This window comes from Mastomys coucha, unplaced genomic scaffold (assembly GCF_008632895.1).
Source record: "Mastomys coucha isolate ucsf_1 unplaced genomic scaffold, UCSF_Mcou_1 pScaffold12, whole genome shotgun sequence".
NCBI classification, from domain to species: Eukaryota; Metazoa; Chordata; class Mammalia; order Rodentia; family Muridae; genus Mastomys; species Mastomys coucha.
This window is the reverse complement of record NW_022196894.1, coordinates 90,530,163-90,549,598: the sequence shown is the minus strand read 5'-3', so window position 1 is coordinate 90,549,598 and position 19,436 is coordinate 90,530,163. Positions and strand designations below refer to the sequence as shown.

At 47.5% G+C, this 19,436-nt stretch overlaps 1 protein-coding gene across 3 annotated transcripts in view; it reads left to right on the top strand.

Annotated features, from left to right (window-relative positions):
- The window catches only part of Runx1 (RUNX family transcription factor 1), a 240,061-nt gene that overhangs the window by 143,202 nt on the left and 77,423 nt on the right, over window positions 1-19,436 (top strand). For all 3 annotated transcript variants that reach the window (XM_031364449.1, XM_031364448.1, XM_031364447.1), the window contains one exon: window positions 3,105-3,261. In XM_031364449.1, the coding sequence (XP_031220309.1) occupies window positions 3,105-3,261 (157 nt within the window). The remainder of the gene's footprint in view (window positions 1-3,104; window positions 3,262-19,436) is intronic.

Here is a 19,436-nt window from a genome sequence, read left to right as displayed (position 1 = left end):
GGCCAGCAAGTCCCTTCTTGTCTGTTTGGTCTGCGCTGACTGTAAGCGTTTCTTTGCCTTACCTACTGTTTATAGCTTTTCACTGTAGACGCTGCTTCGTATTTGTGTTTGAAGTTTGATTTCTTTTCATTCTTTTTATATCATCTCTCAGTGACAAAAATCTATATCAAATTGAAATGCATCTTAGCTTTAAATAAAACAACAGCAGTACGAATAACCTAGCCTAAGTGTGCTTGTCATTGGTTTAAGTACAGAGTTAAATGTCCCTGGATTTAATTTTGTCTCCTTCCCTTCTCCATCAAAACTCTTTGGAGATAAATCAAGAAGCCAAAGAGGTGATAACTGAGCCCCTGGATGCCCCTTCCCGCTTCCTTTAGAAATGGAGGTGATGCAGTTTAAACTCCTAATTTGTAGACTTTTGAATTCCAACATCAACAAGCTTTTCTTAGCTACGATGGCCCTCTCGTGCTGTAGATGAGAGGGCCTCCTGGGTTTACCCTCTCCATAATGAGGGATCACTGGAGCAACAATGGTAAGCTGAGGCACAGTGAGGCAGACAGCGGAGTTCCGTGACTCAGCATGCCTTTGGGTGCTATGGAACAGGATGTATTCATTTTAGCCTCTTAGGAGATGTGGGCCCCAACAGTCAGACACTCAGTTTGGAAGCCAGGCTGTAGATTCAGTGCCCTGGGTGCCCAGTAGGTGTTGAGATGAACTGGAAAGGCCTAGGTCTCCTGGAGGATGAAGGCAAGGAAATGAAGCATTTTCACAGAAAACATTTCACCATTGTGAGCAAACTGCACAGGGGGAAATGAAAACATTGACGAAAGAGATGGGGAAAAAATAGACTGAAAACAGAATTTACAGGAGTAACATTTTGTAGAAGTAAAAAGAAAAGATAATAATGATCAATTAACCGAGCAGGGAGATTTATTTCAATGATGTTCTTTGAAACAAAAGAGTTGTCATATTACCATTCCTAATTAAAGGCCATCAAACACTTGTAGTGGGATAGAAACATCTAATTACAGATTGCTTGGAGAATAAGCATTTTAAAATCTCCTTTGTAGAAAACATGTCCAACAGTTGACATGAAAGGGTTAAAGGGGGCCCAGTCCTTGTTTCACAAAGCAAATGAGTGAAAACAGATAAAAATTAAAGAGATAGCAAGATATGTACCCAGTACCAGAGAGCAGAGCATCCTGGTGATGTCCTGGGGTCCCCTCTGCCGTTTCTCAGGGTAGCTGGGGCAATTTCCTGGCATAGGTTCTTCAGAACTCGGGAGATGGAACAACCACAATGAATAAAATCACCCAGATAGCCATCTGCAGGACATCGGACAGCAGGAAGGAGACATGACTAGGCACCCAGAAAGGATGGCGAGCAGAGGGACCTTGGTACCAGATTAGTAAATTGGCGGCGGGATTATTTCATACATACAGAATGAGAAATATCCCTCCAATAGATTGTGCAGCAGCCAGTGTACAAAAACTGAAAAAAACCAAAGTGGCAGTAGATGAAGAAATGCTCTCATTACCAACCCGAGAAAACCTGCCCGAGAGTGACCACGAAACTGAGAAAAATAATAGAAATCTCACTGCAGACTGACGGCACGTGTCTGGAATGGTTAGAACAAACTGAACTCTCTGGGCATTGCGATTTGAAATCCCATGGCCAATTTGAAAATGGAACAAGGCAAATATAGCCAAGTCAAGTCAAAACTGAAAAGCTTAGCTGAAGTCAAAGGACACCAGGCTTGGTGGTGCTCACCAGTAAATCCTGGTCTCAGAGGCTGAGTCACAAGGACTGGGAGTTCAAGGCCATTCTAGGCTATCTCATAAAAACATAGCTCTAAAACAAAACAAAAAGAATCAAATAGCAGCTGTGCAATGGATAATGTTTCGTGAAACATTTTCAAGGTGTGTGCTTCAGAGTGTCTTAATCTGAAACTACTACTTTTGGGTTTTCTGGATATAAAATAAGCTTATCTCTGAGTTGTCTTCGAAATATAAGCCCTTACCTCCTCAATGGGAATAAAGGAATCCCTCAGAACACAGTTAATACAGATATGAAATTGCAGTTTGGTTCCACCTTTGATTTGAGGAGAGTGATTAAATTGGAGCACCCATTGTTACTGAGCTCATCCCCTTTGTAATTAATAGTAAATAAATGCCACATTTCTGGTTTTTCTCCTTGGGAAAGAGTTCACTGCTAGTGAGTGTCCAACAGTGGCAGGAAGAGGTACCAGAGACTAGCTGCAAATGGACAGTTTGAGTATTTCCAGATCTTCCTTGGAAGCTGTACACTCAGTGGCACATAGGCCTGCAACTCCAGCACTAACGGGACAGGGATAGGAAGGTCAGGGGTTCAAGGTCACTCTGTGTCATACAGTGAGCATGGGACCAGCCTGGGCCATCTGAGACCCTGCCTCAAAAAAACAAACCAAAATAAACAAAAAAAACAAAACAAAAAAACAAAAAACTGTAGCAAATTCAGAGAAGAACTAAATTTAAATACTTTCGTCCTGGTTTCTTTAGGTGTACCAAGGGAGGGCCAAGCAAGTAAAAGGCAGAGCCAGAGAGAGATGGCTCAGTAGACGATGCACGATACACATGATGCACGATACACATGATGCATGACGCAGAGGGTGCTTCTGACTCCCAGAACCTGTGTCAGGTGGCTCACATCTGCCTACAACTCCACTCCCAGGGTACTCTGTGCCCCTGGCCTTCATGGCCTACTCTCAGGAACCTCCCAACCCACATGTGCTTAATTCAAAATACTAAAATGAACCTTTTTAAAAAGTGGAATAGATGACACATCTACAAACACAAGACTTTCTGTCTTCCAAATATAAGGTCTTAAGAGATAACTGTGCTGATGGGAAATGGCAGCTTCTCTGATCCCTGTCCCTGTTTGTCTTGTTCCCACTGTGCCCTGTGATCCACACCCATCTCTGCATCTCAGAGCTCACGGCAAGCCGTCTCTGTCACGATGCCACCATTTAGCCTAAGTTTGCTGTCAGATCAGTTGACATACAAATGACACAGTCACGTACCTGTGACAGCACTGACGCCTGCATTTGTCCCTTGGTTGACGTCTAGGTGGTAGCACTGGGGGATGTCCCAGATGGCACTCTGGTCACCGTCATGGCAGGCAACGATGAAAACTATTCGGCAGAGCTGAGAAATGCTACCGCGGCCATGAAGAACCAGGTGGCGAGATTCAATGACCTCAGGTTTGTCGGTCGGAGTGGTAGAGGTGCGTATCTCACGAATGGGCGTGAAATTCGAACTCGGGTTTTCCAACTAGTAGTCATTCCTTATTATTGATGCCACATAATGATATTTATTTAAAATATTATTTATTTGAAAATTAGTACTTATCAACTGGATATTACCGAGTTTGATGACTAAATTGACGTACAACTGACTTGGAATGCACAATGTGCAATGAATGAGTTGTGAAACTCAATAAAACATTCCACCATTTTTTCTAAAATGAGAAAATCGAGTGAACCTCCCCAGAATGAGGACTGAGATTGTATAATGGGTGGTCACTATGGGACGATCAAAGCCATGAGCCAAAGCACATGGCACTTGTGCTTCCTACAACACGCCACAGGGTTTCAATTGGTCACATCAATAATTTTGGGAAATTCTTGTTGATATGGTTTTAAGCAAGCTTATATTCCTAGGATAAAAAATGAAATCTTATTAGAACAGTGGAGAACAACGTGACCTTCGAGATGTATTATTTTTGAACCCTATTATAGTTTGGTGGGAGAAGCCAGGCTAACTTAACATTTAGATGCCGGTCGTTTTAGAGACCAGATTACTACCTTAGCCCAGCTGGACATGCACTTTTTATGCCTCACCTTTAACCAGTTATTAAAGTATTGGAGTAGAAAGAGGAAGCTGGTCTCACTGTAGGCTTGCCTGCTTCCCAGTCATTTCCTGAGGGTTGTGTTTTCTCTTCATTTCAAGCAGCTAAGGCGGCGTAGTTTACAAACTGTCAGCAAGTACTGAGAGTCTAAGAGCAAGGGGAGCTTTGTTTAAAGCCTCACCTTTGTAATGTAGAATTGAATGAGCTATTAGCCATAAATGGTGTTTCTAGCTTAATCAAAACAAAATGACATATATCTAAGTAATACTATCAGTTCTCACCGAGGGGGAGGCACAGGAAGGGGCTAGTCATGTCTCCATGGTAGAGCGCTTGCCTAGCATGCGTAAGGCCTTTGGTTTGATCCCCAGCACCAAGCAAGCAAATCAAAGTAGGCAGACTGGCAACAGGTAGAAAATACCAGGCAAAGGGACAAATATTACTGTTTCTGAAGGTGTTCAAAACAGTAGAAATTCCATGTTCATAGTAGGAAAGAGGAGAGGGTTAAGTGTGTGAGCCTGGGCTTCTGTGTTTGCCTCCCACCGGACCCCTCACCCCCGTCCCCTACCCCAGATGCCCAGAGCATTTTCAGAATGACGTCACAGCTAGAGAAAAAAATTTAGAAAACATATAACATTATTGAAAATGTGTTCACACTGCTATGCTAATAATAGGGTGATTGAAAGAAAAGGCTATCCACTTCTTGAAGGCCGGTGAGAGCCTGAGCCCTTAAGTGGATCCACTTGTTATAGTGAAAGTCTGTCTGCCTTCCAGCAAATGGACTTCGCATTAGGACTCAGAGGGGTGTGTGTTTAGAAAAGAGGAGAAGGTTTCAGATGGGTCGCTGGTTGAGTGAGTGGGAGGCCAAGAAGGAGGGAAGACCCCCAGCCAGGCCCACACCCACCTGCCTAGCAATAAACTTAGGTCATAGGAACTACTGGATTCAGAATGCCTAGCTGGGTTAGGAGCTACTGGATTCGGAATGCCTAGCTGGGTTAGGAGCTACTGGATTCGGAATGCCTAGCTGGGTTAGGAGCTACTGTACTGGGAATGCCTAGCTGGGTTAGGAGCTACTGTATTCAGAATGCCTAGCTGGGTTAGGAGCTACTGGATTCAGAATGCCTAGCTGGGTTAGGAGCTACTGGATTCGGAATGCCTAGCTGGGTTAGGAGCTACTGGATTCGGAATGCCTAGCTGGGTTAGGAGCTACTGTACTGGGAATGCCTAGCTGGGTTAGGAGCTACTGTACTGGGAATGCCTAGCTGGGTTAGAAGCTACTGTACTGGGAATGCCTAGCTGGGTTAGGAGCTACTGTATTCGGAATGCCTAGCTGGGTTAGGAGCTACTGTACTCGGAATGCCTAGCTGGGTTGCCAGAGAACACGTGCCTGTGCTCCTAGGCATCTAAGTGGGTCTTTCTGTCATGTTTGGCTATGGAATTTTCAAGGAATTTTTTGTTTGTTTGTTTTTTATTTTTCGAGACAGGGTTTCTCTGTGTAGCCCTGGCTCTCCTGGAACTCACTCTGTACACCAGGCTGGCCTCAAACTCAGAAATCTGCCTGCCTCTGCCTCCCAAGTGCTGGGATTAAAGGCGTGTGCCACCACTGCCCGGCTCGAGGACTATTTAATGGCCTATTCCAGTGACATTTTCCCATAGGGAGGAGTCTCATGGTGGCAGCCAGCTGATGGCAATCAAGAGTGGGGCTTGGAAGGCGGTATGCTTCCCTCTGTGGTGTGAGCACTGGCCTCCTAGCCCTCTGGGGCCCTCTCTGGTTTGAGTGGGTGACTAGTGGGTGCTGGTGTTTACCTGAGGAACGACTGTTGCTCCAAGGTGTGGACTGTTTGCATATGCTGCCCAATTCGTGCCAGTGTGCACTTGAGTTTGCATACCCCCCCCCAAGGGAAATAGCAGCGCCAGGGCCAGGTTGTCTTCCCATACCCTGGCATGAAAAATTAATCAGATGCAAAAAAAAAAATGGATTATATTTGACTTAAGCAGGCTCTCTTCTTCATGAGTGGTAGCAAGTAATTAAAACTCAGGAGGACTAATTGACCACTTGACCCAGTTATGGTTTCTATATATAATGTTGGTCTTCAGTTTTTACGGTTTAAATTTTTCATGTTTAATAACAAGTGAGCTGTCGGTATAATAAACATGGTTTTATCTCATAATTTCACTTTGTAGTCACAAAATGTGATTTGATTTTGCTTTTTCATGCTATCAAAGCCTGCTGGATATTCCCCACCCTACCCCACCCCACCCCCTCTCTCTTTCTCTCTCTTTCTCTTTCTCTCTTGTGATTGGCTTCCCATTAGAAACTGAAGCGAGGACTCTCACTAATTCTCACAATTAGCTCTAATCTCCCTGGCTGAACCTTATCCTTTAAAAGTTGCATTATGCTTCATTGAGCGATCTTAAGACCTGACTATTTCATTTTCCGTTCTTTAAAATGTGCCTAAAAATATGCCCTCGGAGGCCACACACTGACCCAGAAGGTCCTGGCCTTCTATTCATCCACACTCTGTAAGGTCAGTTTAGGGTTATGTCAGCGATGGCTTCACCGACGGGTCTGGGTACTCAGTGTGGGATGAAGGTAGAGACGATATGAATGGGCACCCCCTTTCATTCAACTAGATGCCAGATGTTAGGGATTGTGACCCTCACAGAAACTGCCAGTCACCCAAGGAAGGGTGTTTCTCTGTTCCAAGAAATGGATCTGTCTGGAGGCTGGCTGATGCCCAACCACACAGCTCCTAACCTCAGATTCAGCCTGTGACTGAGAAAACCTGCCTGTCTGGCTTCTAAGGCCTGGCTGCCTGCTGGCCCCTGCGAATACTGCTGAGAGCCTAGGAGACTCGGGCCTTCTTCCTGTGTGACCATGGCTTCCGCCTGCTCTCCGGTCGGTAGTTTAGACCTTGTCTGGGTGTATCTCCCCATAGGAACGTTTCTGGCTTTGATTCCCCGTCTGCATGTTGATTATCAGTGGCTCTACAAAAGAAGGAGAGATAGCTGCTCCCTGTTGGGAGTTTCGGGGTGGGGTGAAAATCAGAGGGGATCCTGGGAGACCCTCTGAAGTCCAGAGATTAGGAGGGCACTCAGGTGGCTGACCAGAACAATGTATGCTTTACTCACAGGCGCTGAGACTATCAGTCATCTCCGAGTTCAGGGTCAAAAGGAAGTCTCTTTCATGAGGTTGATTAGCTGAGCCTTGTCTCGGTCTAGAACTTGCTCCCATGAGCAAGGGTGTGAGGTGACAGACATTTAAGAAACTTCGGCAGTGACATCTGCAAATGCTGATTTCCTTCTGGAATATTTTACCAGCTACCCAAGAATTGATCTATTAGTGAATTTAGCTTTAATGGTGTCTGTCACAGGGAACCAGAGCACGCAGCTCCCAAATATGACAATAACCGTGTTGCAAATGTAAAGGCCAGGCGGGCCTCGGCTGGACCACTGGGCATACGGCTGAGTATAGTCATCTGTGTGGGAGCAAAGCCATCCTTGGCAGTGCAGTCTCTTCCCTAGTGACCAGCAGTCCTGCCGCAGTGATATGCACACCCCCAGAAGACGAGGGTTCTGTTGCCTGCCAGGAAAAGGTCCCATTCATTAGTGGAATCTGCTGTTTACGCTGAGGTCCTGGCAGCTCAGAGCAGTGGAATCTGCTGTTTACGCTGAGGTCCTGGCAGCTCGGAGCCCAGTTTGTGCTTTTCTGAAGTGAAATTCCTTCCTGGACTCTCACTGTTGACGTTCCCCCCTTCCCCCTCCCCCAGACATAATATTTATCCCGTCACAGTCTGGGCTCCTTCATATTTGTGTAGTGTCAGTTTCTTAAGGCATTTCCATTCCCCTTTTATGTGATTTGGGGTACAGTGTGGGATGTCCCTCTGCTGAGCGGAAGGCTGTGGTGGAGACGCATTTCGGGAAGGATAAACTGTTCTGGTGCTCTGAACTGGGAGGGCCGGCTTGATGTGCTGGCTTTTACCAGAGAGTTGCTCTTAGTGACTCATGATGTTATCATAGGATCCATATCATTCTTTATTTGATCACAAATTCATAGAGGAAGAAGAAATCCGGCTGTCAGCCTCAGGGATGTTTCTGGGAGAGCAAACTGGAAACTGGCTGGTGGGCCTCCTAGGGAGAATAAGGAGAAGGAAAAGGTGTGAGCTGTGTTAAAATCCAATGTCCACTTTTCTTCCTTTTTCTTTCTGGTTTTTGGTCCACGGTTTGTAATAGCTCATGTAGTAAAATCTGTTTTCTTCCGATTTAAATGTGAATGAACAAGGATAAAATGATACAAAACAAAAATAAAAACCAAACAAATGTCAACAAAACTAAATGAAGACAGGGCCCCTCAGAGAACAAGCCCCGGCCGGTCCTAGCAAACACTTCCTTTCCATAGAGGGTCAACAAGCTTCCCCTGGAACTGATGGCACTGATTCAGAATCTGCCTGTATTGATCAGGCTTCCCCTTGTCTTTATATACAATGAGAGGGCTAGCAACATTTTCCTCAAGCAAGCTTCTCCCTGTCCCCCGGTAAAGCACTGGAGCCTAACCGGGTGGCCGGAGCCTTACCAAGGACCAGGAGCTGCCCGCTGGACACTGTCCCTGATGGAAACTGTAGTGTCACGCTCTACCCCAGCAGGCTTTACAAAGTGCCAGGCATGGTGTCACATAGCTTTTGGTGGCTGAGGTTATTTGCATGAATGGGATTTTTCCGTGTGGGGCAGAAGCTGCCCTTCTATGGAGCTGCCCCCCACCCTCCCATGGAGCCGCCCCCCACCCCTCAACAGCAGCTAGGCTTTGCTTTAGTAAGCCAGCCCTTTTTGGTCAGGACTGAAGACTATCAGTCAGAAAGTATCTGTGAGAGAAATAATGGTTGAGTGACTTTTAGAACTTCCTGTTTGACAGTGTCATAGACATAAACAGTGATCCAGCTAGCCACTCAGTGAGACTAGTTCTAATAAATCAACCTGCTTTTTCTTTCTTTCTTTCTCTTCTTCTCCTCCTCCTCCTCCTCTCTTCCTCTTCCTCTTCCTCTTCCTCTTTTTCTTCTTCTTCTTCTTCTTCTTCTTCTTCTTCTTCTTCTTCTTCTTCTTCTTCTTCTTCTTCTTCTTCTTCTTCTCCTCCTCCTTTTTCCTCCTCTCCCTCATCCTCCTCTCCCTCTTCACTCATCCTCCTCCCCCTCATCCTCCTCTCCCTCTCCTTATCCTCTTCTTCCTCATCCTCCTCTTCCTCATCCTCCCTCTCCCTCTCCCTCCTCTCCCTCTTCCTCATCCTCCTCTCCCTTGTCCTCCTATCCCTCGTCCTACTCTCCCTCATCCTCCTCCCCTTCGTCCTCCTCTCCCTCTCCCTCATCCTCCTCTTCCTCATCCTCCTCCCCCTCATCCTCCTCTTCCTCATCCTCCTTCCCCTCATCCTCCTTCCCCTCATCCTCCTCTTCCTCGTCCTCCTTTTCCTCGTCCTCCTCTCCCTCATCCTCCTTCCCCTCATCCTCCTTCCCCTCATCCTCCTCTTCCTCGTCCTCCTTTTCCTCGTCCTCCTCCCCCTCATCCTCCTCTCCCTCTCCCTCGTTCTCCTCTTCCTCATCCTCCTCTTCCTCTTCCTCGTCCTCCTCCCCCTCATCCTTCTCCCCCTTATCCTCCTCTTCCTCATCCTCCTCCCCTTCGTCCTCCTCCCCTCGTCCTCCTCTTCACCTTCTTTTTGGTGCTGGGAGTAGGCTAGGTATGGAAGAATAGATTCTGTGTTTCAGGATTTTTTTTTAAGAAAAAATATTTGTTAAAGCAGAGAGATGGTGTAATGCCTGGTGAGTGTTTCCTCCCTGCGGAGGATTATAAAACAAGCTGAGAGCAGTAGGGGGTGTTTAAGAGTTAAGAGGGTGCCTGTGGAGTCACCCTCAGTGTCTCTGGAAGATTGGTCCAGAAATCCCCTGCATTCAATTCAGACATCTGCAGCTGCTCAGGCTGTTTATACAAAATGGCACAGCCTTTGTAAATAACCCTCAGCACACCCTCTGATATAATTTACATCATGCCTAGATTACTTACTATAGCTAACAAATAAATAGATGCTGTGGTATTGTTCAGGGAATGATAATAAAAAATAAGTAAAAGAAGTCCACGTCCACGTATGTGTTTAGTACAAATGAATTTCCCCACAGATATCTGTGATGTGCAACTTCTTGAATCCATGGGCCCCATGGACATGGGACCAACTCTACGGTAATGTGCAGTGGAGTGCCAGTTGTAGGCTCTGTTGGGCCATCAGGCAGAGAGTATAGCCATGCACCTCTACTCTCATTGAGACAGTTCTTGGACCAAAATGTTATTGAAGATTTGAGTCCGAGCTGGTTACCTCAGCTCATGAAGCCCCAATCACGCTATTAACAAGAATGAGTAAGCTGTCTGTGAAAATGTCCCCATGTGCCAGCTGCCTGGCAGGGATCTGGTGGGGAATGATAAGTTAGCTGGTCACATCCTGCCTGTGTTTATAAACATGCACTAGTGAGCTTCAGGCAATGCCTCCATGTCCTCCGTGGCTGGTTCTGCAGCGTGGCTGGTTCGGGCTGTGTGGAGGATGAAGCTAACGGTGCCCATCAGTTTTGCTCTGCATTGGGATCCCAACTCAGCCCAGCCTCTACTAACTTCTATTGGGCAGCCTATCCAGTTTAGGAACTCTATCTGCTGTGCCTGAACATTCTCCAGCCAGGATGCCAGGCTCCATGGGTCCCTACGAGTGTACCGAAATCCCAGTGGACTCCTGGGACAGGCTCAGACTGTAATGCTGGGGCCCCAGCATGTTTCCTCTGGCTTCCTAAACCAGGGAGAAAACAGTCACTCAGGAGCCACATCACCTCCGCGCCTCTTAGAGAAGATGGAAGTAAATTTGAAGCAAATTTTCTAACTCAAAGTACTCTGCTTTTAGAGATTTAAGACCTTCTTCATGAACACATGGGCCCAGCCATACCACCTCCCCAACGCCTGACCCCAGGAGGCCCAGTTCCAGTGAATGGGAGGGCTGGCCAGGGTCCTCTACAGAACTGTGTCCCTAATCAAGTCACCTTATGCAAAGGAAGGAGTTGTATGGAATTTATCCGAATCCTTGTGGGACCTTCATGGATAAGACAAGAAGGGAGGGACCCTCTGGAGGTAGAAAGGACGCCTGTTGGTTTGCAGTATTGGCTGTGGGTCTTCACACACATTTTTATTTCTATTTGGGATGTTTATATGGAGTACATTGAGCCTCTGTCAGTTTCTGCCTCATTAATGAGAAGCCATCTGAACCTACATCACTCATAAGACTGTCTTTTTAAACGATGCCTCCAGAACCTGCAGGAAGAGCCCCATTTTCATCCCTGTATTAGAACTGCCACCCAGGAGGCAGGTCCCCTTCACTCCCTTTCCTAGGTAGGTGATTGATCAATTTTGATGAGCCTCTTGCTTAGTGTGTCTCAGCTGGAATGAGTTTTGACTCTCAAGGGACCTTAAAGAGAGCTGCAGATGTTTTTGATTGTCACACACTGGGCTAGAGGAGTGGTCCCTACAACCCAGTGGATAAGGCCAGTGATCTGCTAAACACCCTATTGTGTGCAGAATGGCCCCTCCCACTCCCAACAAAGATCAATTCTAAAACTTTAATCATGCCGAGACTGGAAAAAGCCGGGCCTGACCCAACACTCTCAAACATTGTTAGATATCTATCTCCCTTGCTCCTCCTCCCTCACGCTTTTCCTTCCTTTAAAAAAAAATCCGTGAAAATTTTAATTCATGGTATTCACATTGAATAAAAAAGGAGACAGGAGGAGCAGAAGAAGTTCAAGATCACCCTTAGTTTTATGTTGAGTTCCAGGCCACCCTGTTCTATAAGAAACTGTGTGTAAAAATAAACAAAAAAGTGAAATAGTAAATGAATAAGAACGTGTCCAGAAGCCCAGAGAAATGAACTTTCATGGTATCTCCCCAGCTCTGCCCAGTGGTACCCTTAGTGGCCAATTCCTGCCTGGCAGGAAGGCACCCACTCCTTAGATCTCTGCTTAACTGTTCAACTCTAGGCACTTAGCACTGTTTAACAACTCTAGGCTGTAGACTACCATTGTCTTAACAGACAGCAGAGAGGATGTCCCCCATTGACACTCCGAGCCTCCATTGCCTTAGGATGCCTTTCCTTCAGGGGACAATTGGAGAATGGCTGTGTCATGAATTGTTGAATGTTTGACAGCATACCAGCGACCACCACCTTCCTACTGACTATCTGAGGTATCTGTAGACACTATCAACCCTCGCCTGAGGGTGGGGAACTTAACAACTTCCCTCCGTGCTGCTTTTGTCCATGGGAGGAAAAGGAGGAGTCATGAGGATTAATTTCGGAGATAACGCTGGTTCCTGGTTAGGTTTTGCCTTCCCTGGGTCAGAACAAGCTGGCTCAAGTCTCCATTCTGGGTGAGGTCTCAGCAGGGTCCGTATCACCGGAGGAGACCGGGGCATTGGCAGGGTCACTGACAGACCTGCTTCTTGTGGCTTCTTCCTTGTGGATTTCTGGGAGAGAAAGCTTCCTAGCCTACCCTTCCTCCCCAGCCTCCTAGAGCCCTGAGGGCCCGAAAGGGTTAGACCCAGCAGGCACTGAGATTTCATATTAGCAATGGAAGAGATGAAATTAAATATGGACTGTAATACGAAGCACTGTTTTTCATGGGAAAAGAAGTTCTCCCAACTTAGCCAGTCCAACTCTTTTGTCCAACCATTAATAGCATGCAAATATTTATGATTCATACATGCCCCTTCTAATTCTCATGTGTATTTTAACAATAAATAGTGCATTTCAACAATGGCGCAGAATAATCCCTTTGTCCCGTAGCAGAGCTGTGCAGGCTGGCACCCAGCAACACCACATTCTTCCCGAATGGTAACTGCTGTCCCCACCCAAGCTTTGGGGAGGTTTATGTCTGTGGGACCCAGGCGTGCTCTGGATGGTGCTCCAGGCCACCCTGTGTTACCGGAAGCCATTCTTATCTCATTGTTTTTAATAATTTTCAAGGGAATGTTCACACTTGGGTTTTCTCTGGTGGACACAGAGCACCCAGAGAGCTGGTTTGCACTGTGGCTTGCTGCCACCTGTTGCTGCACCATTGTGCTGCGTTCTGGCCAATTTCCTGGACTCTGGGTCACACTGAAGCCACCAACTGCTCTGATTCATCACAATTCCACAGAAGCACTTATCTCTTTGGAATGAAGGCAGTGTGAGGGAGTCTGAGAAGCAGTCAGGACTCCCTGAGATGTGTGTGAGCCTTAGTTTTTCCTCCTGTGTAACTGGCACGGTGGTGCCTTCCATCCAGGTCTCACAGGGTTGATGATGATAATAATAATAATAAAAATAATAATATAATAGCAAGATGGTGCACTTCTGAGGAGACGAGGCATGGTGGCTCTTCCTACTGAAGTGTGGAATTGTGGGAAGAGGAGGGAGGAGATGACAGGAAGTCAGGGAAGCTGGTGCCCTCTCCTACTGTCCCTCACCCAAAACAAGGAACTTTTACCCTTTGTTCCGCTAAGGACCTGGTAAAGTGGGGGTGTCATAAATATCCATAAACCAGTGCATGCATGACAGTAATATAACAACTAATTATTTTCTGGGCACTGTGTGTTGTGCAACTCGATCCACTTCTCTTCCCTACATCTGTTTGCTTACCCTGTCTCCTGAAATCATTTAGGGAGAGCATCTCATTCATTCATTCATTCATTCATTCATTCATCTCTTTTGCTTTTTTTCTGGAAACAGAGTAACACATGCTGGCCTGGAATTCAGTGATCCTCCTGCCTCAGTCTCCCATGACCCCCTTTTGTCTATTCCTTGATTCATCGCACATCTGTTGTGCACTTATTAGGTCAGCTAGCACTAGAGGATCGTGAGTCAGCTGAAGAGAAGTTCTCGAGGTCAAGGTTTCATGAGGGGTGACAGTAAAGCAGGCTTTTACTGTTCTGAGTGGACATCTCTATGACAAGGGCAACAGGAGCAAATAGAAGTTGTGTTCAACCTAGTGATGGACAGATGGCTTCCCCCAGGGAACTTGGTCATCCCCGTTGATACCTGTGGGAGGCAACAGAGTGCGCATTTGGTGGGTGGTTTGGGGGTGTACCTTGCCTGATGAAGAACCAAGAGATACTAGGTTGGCCTGCTCTGGAACCTTGGCATAGGGGCAAGGATGCTTTAAGGTCCTTGACACGACACCCATCCTGGGCACTGGGTTGATGCCAGGACCTGGTGAACGACCAACAGATCTGTAGCAGAGAGGTCATCGCCACACATTTGTGATACACAAAGTTAGATTGCAATGTGCAGAGTGGGAAATTTGTTTGGGGGCTCTAGGGTACTCAGAAACTAGCCTAACTCATGTCTCCTCTCAGGCAGCCTCAGATCTGTGAATGGAGAGCTTGCAAATACTTCCATTTAGTAAGTGTCGCTGCCAGGGGACGTTAGTGCCCACTCAGGCTGGCCTCCAGCTTCCCTCCCTTCCTTTAACATCCAGCCCACCTGCCCTGCCTCCTTTCAGCACAGCAGAGGTTCAAGAAGCTGGTGAGCAGGAGCTGCAGACCCAATACTCCCCTCCCTTCTGAATGTCCACACCCATACCCAGACTTCCTGCTGCTCCATAAGTCTCTAGGTCCATGCAGGGGAGCAGTCAGGCAGCCTTTGGAAGCCACCTTAGGCTCCTTCCCTGGATGGCCCCTACACAAGCCAGATAAAGCAGCTGAGCCTGGGGAATATGGGTATGTGAAATGGAAGAAGTCGCTGAAGACAGAAGAGCATGTAGCCTTAATCTAAAGAGACTCTTGTGCATGTCTGGGCTAAAAGCAGTCATCTGTGATAATGTGGGGCCAGGATTCCGAATGAGTAAGACAGGAGAAAACATGCAGCTTGAGGAAAGAAAGCAGAGTCCCAGGGACGATCCTGGTGCATTGGTGTGGTGGGCAGGTGACACAGGTGTTTGATCCAATTAGGATGTTCCCCACAAGATGGCAGAATCTATAGACTTCCCTATACTTTATTAAAACTGACATAGGTATAGCATTTGTGTGTGGTCCACTCACTGTCTCCTCTCCTGTATCTATTTTATGTCACCTCAGGATGACGTACCGTGTTAGCCTCACAGAAGATGCATTATCTCTGTCCTGTTATGTTTGAACTGTGGTGGGCACAGCTGTCCCTCAGAGACAGAGACAGGACTCACTGCATTCATTTCTTCTTTAAGGTTGTTCTTCTACCCAGCACCCCAGGTTCAGCCATGCTTTCCAGGCAGAGGCAACTGTTGATGAAAGTCGACAGAACTCATCGATTCACTTTATCAAGCTTGTGTGTGTGCTGTGTGTGTGTGTATGTGTGTGCACTTGTGCATGTATGTGCAGGTATGTGGAAGCCAGGGACTGCTGTCCACATTCCTTTATCACTTGCTTTTCTGAGGAAAGGTCTCTAACTGAATCTGGAGCTCTCCATTTCAGCTGGCAGGCCCCCAAATCCATTTGTATCAACCCCAGGAATAGGGGGCTAGGTGCCTGGTGCCCACTGGAATTTTACACCAGTGCTGGAGGTCCGAAGGAAGGTCTTCGTGCTCATGCAACAAGCATCTCATCTACTGAGCATCTCCTAGCCCATCAGCCCTCCTTTTTTTGTTTTTATTTCGTTTTGGTTTGGTTTTTTTGAGACAAGCTTTCTCTCTGTAACTCTGGTTGTCCTGGAACTCACTTTGTAGACCAGGATGACCTCAAACTCATAGAGATCTGCCTGCCTCTGCCTCCCAAGTGCTGGGATTTAAGTGGGGCATCAACACCCTCCTCCCCACCCCCCACCCCCCGGTCAATTTATTTTAAATAACATTAGAACAAAAAGACACAAATAGGGTCCAAGCCCAGCCCCTGAGCTCCACTGAGTCACTTCTGGAGAATTCCAGAGAATGTTACATGTGGCTTTCCCATTCTCCAAGTGGACGGGTTCATTCTCAAACTGCTGGTCACTCCACACAACCAGGCAAAGGTTGTTTCTATGGAGAACTGTGTTCTGTGCTTCAAGTTTTCAGTTAGGCTCTTGAGGCTTGGACGTTGGCCAAGAGCAGAGACTCTGGTCTGCATTCTGCCTACATGAACATAGATGGGACAAGGTCAGGCCACTGCACACAGGGGCTCTTTGCACAAGGTCAAACATCTAGGCACGAACATCATTTAGCCTACAGGAGCAGTGCAAGTCAAATGGTTTGTGTTCTGCTTACAAGTCCCTAAGTAAATCATGCAACTCTACCGTCAAGAGATCATGGTGGAAATAGGAAGAGGAAGGGAAATAGAATGGACACAGGCATAAGTGTTGGCTGTTAGGAGGCACTAGTGGGATAATAAGGGGGAAAATGCCAAGTGCATGCTGGGAATATCCTGCAAATATAGAAGTCATTCCTGGAATCTAAGGGAGCATTAATTTCCTTAACACCCACCCCCGTGTGTGTGTGTCTGTGTGAGTGTGTGTCTGTGTGTGTGTGTGTCTGTGTGTCTGTGTCTGTATCTGTGTGTAGGCATGCATGTTCATGTGCCATGTGTGGATCTCAGAGGAACAATTTGCAGGAGTTGATGGGTTTTGAGTCGCGGCAGGAAGCGTCTGCAGACACCAGGCCCAGGCAGTTTCACGTGTAAGAGGTTTAATTGGAAGGGGGGTAGGGGAGTAGCAGCGCAGGAAGAGAGAGGGGAGAGAGAGAAGAAAAGAGAAAGAAAGATGGAGGAAAGTACGTATATATATATATATATATATATATACATATATATATATATATATATATATATATGTCGTGACGTAGCAGTCCAGGTAAAGGTGGGAGCTGAACCCAATGGATTCTGGGAATATGGTGGCCGTTGCCCTGGCGACAGGCCTGTGGACCCGCCCACATATCTGCCGCAGGCAGGTTCTGGATGCTATCAGGAGTCAGTCTCTCTTTTCACAGTCTCTCCTTTCTCCTTTCTTGAACTCAGGTGACTGGGCGTGGCCTTAGGCCTTTACTCACTAAGCCCTGTTGCTGGCCTGGGTGCATTCCTTCACTGCTCAGTTACTTGTGTCCGGAATTAGACATGGCATAATTTACAGTCCCGGCACCTCTGAGAATCTTCGGGGATTTCCTAAACTTGTGAAGAGCAGACCTTCCTTCCAGCCCTTCCTGGCTGTTTTGATTTTTCAAAGGCAACATTTTCAAAACAAAGTTTCCTTTCTCATGCTTTTAGGTGCCTTGAGTACAGCAAAGTGCAGGGGACTCCTCACAGAGACACAAGTAGATGGATGTTACGATTCTGCTTAAGGAAAATGGCCACCCCACATCCCCCAGGACAGAAGATTCTTTGCATGTGTAATCTTCCTTTTCGTGACAAAGGGCAAGTTTCACATCCCCAGAAACAGTCCCCAAAAGGAGAAGATGACTCATGTGTCCCAACCTACACCAAGGAGAATGAGTTACTGAGGCCTGGGCGTGGGGGTTGGAGGGATAGAGCAGCTCACCCACAGGCCAAGAGAGCGGCTGACTCCCAGCAAGAGACTGGGGGCCAGCCCTGACCCTGCCCTCCAAGCGCTTGGAGGGCAATGTAGTGATGTTTAGAGCCTGGGCAAGAAGTGCCACCTACCTTCTTGCTTACTTTTTTGATTTCTGCCCTCAGCCCTCCTGGGGAGGCCGTATTTAGTGTTATGGTATCTTGATCCTGTGGTTTAGCCATTTGCTAGATGCAAGGGGAAGCAGAGTGTGTCTCAGGCTAGACAGAGAGACAGGGTCCAAGACTGTCAGTGCCCACCACTGAGCCCTGCCCTCCGGCCCTGGAACTGCCTGGCCTTGGAAAGCATGCCACCAGACCACAGCAAGTGTACAGGAAAGCTCACCGGTGACCTTCTTTCCAAGTAAATAAAGCAGTTTGTATTTTGTTCTGCCCTTTGGACAGGCAGACTGGTGTCGTCTGTACAGGGAGACTCTACATGCTCTGTCTTGGATTGTTTATATAGCGGGTCAGCCCCTCACTGTGATGCCTCAAAGGGTTGCCAGCTGCTGAACTCCAAGCTCACATAGAAAGCAGTCTGCGCAGCAACTCTGTCACCTGTTGAGCATTCCTCCTTTCCCCCAAGTCCTCCCCAATCAGGCAACCCCTTCCAACCCCTCCTCACAAGATCTCTGGGCTTTAGTATCTTTGTAGAATGGTGGCCATGCCTTTGACATTTCTCACAAGGCTTTGCCGGGTGCCTGACCTTCTATTCCTCAATTCCTTTAGCCCGCATGAAAAGACTGCGACACAAGAGCTGTTACCACTTTATATTTTGCAGAAGAGAAAGCTAGGACCGTGAGACAGTAAGAAAGTTGCCCGTTAGCCCGGCAGTGGTGACGCACGCCTTTAATCCCAGCACTTGGGTGGCAGAGGCAGGTGGATTTCTGAGTTGGCAGCCAGCTGGTCTACAGAGTGAGTTCCAGGCCAGCCAGGGCTACACAGAGAAACCCTGTCTCGAAAAACCAAAAAGAAAAAAAAAAAAAGTTTCCCATGACTGCGACTGCATAGGCAACGAGTGGGATTTGGACACAGGTATACCGGGTTGCCAAGCGCTCTGAGACACTTAGCCCTCTCCCTGTGTACTTCCAGTTCTGGAATGTTCTGAGCAAGCTTTGTCTCCTGATGCTTGAGTGAGCCCCTACTCCCCTTCTCCCCTAGCCTTTCTTTTGTGATGTCCCTTCCTCTTCTTCCAGCCCTCTTGCCACTGCAGTCAAGCAGAGGTCCTCCAGGGTCACATCCATGCACTGCAGCTGAAGCTGCGGGCTCCTTCAGCACCAGGAGCAGAAGGAAGATTTTGATGCTTCCCTCTCTCCATAGCCCCTCCCACTGGCTGGATGACTCAGAGCACCTGTGGCTTACAGCTTGCTCCTCCACTACAAAAGCCTCTGCCTCCAGGCAGTGCCCAGATCAGCACCAAGGTGATCCAAGTCCTGGCCAGTGAGGGTTTCTGGGAAAGCAGGATCTCCCATCAGGCAGTAGACTGGAACATGACGTCTTGGGCTGCCCAGTCTGTCTGTCCTGCCTTATATCCTGAAGAGCCCAAGAGATTGAGTACTATTTTGCTGTCCAGTACTCCTCTGGTCTCTCCCTTGTGAGTGCTTCCTCTCCTGGCTGCAAGTTACGGAGAAAAACACTTGAGAGTGTTTCGCTCTCCACGCCCATGTACTTCAAATACCAAGCCCATAGGTCATCTTAATAAGAGAACTTGGCTAACAACACGTGTGCTGGAGGCTGTCGCTCCCACATCTGCAGGTGCTGGCCAAGCAGGGCCATGTCTGAGCATCCGTGAGCCTGGGTGGGTGGAGAGCAGAGCATGCAGCTCCTGTACTGGAGCACCCCAGATGTGCCTCTGGCTACCTGGAGGACATTGTTCATGACAGTGCTAAATCCAGCTGGGAAAATACAAAAGAATGGGGGTCAGAAGGAAAGTGGAGAAAGGCACACTCGCTGGTGTCAGAGCCTCACCGTGGTCTGTAGATCAGAGGCACTCGCTGGTGTCAGAGCCTCAC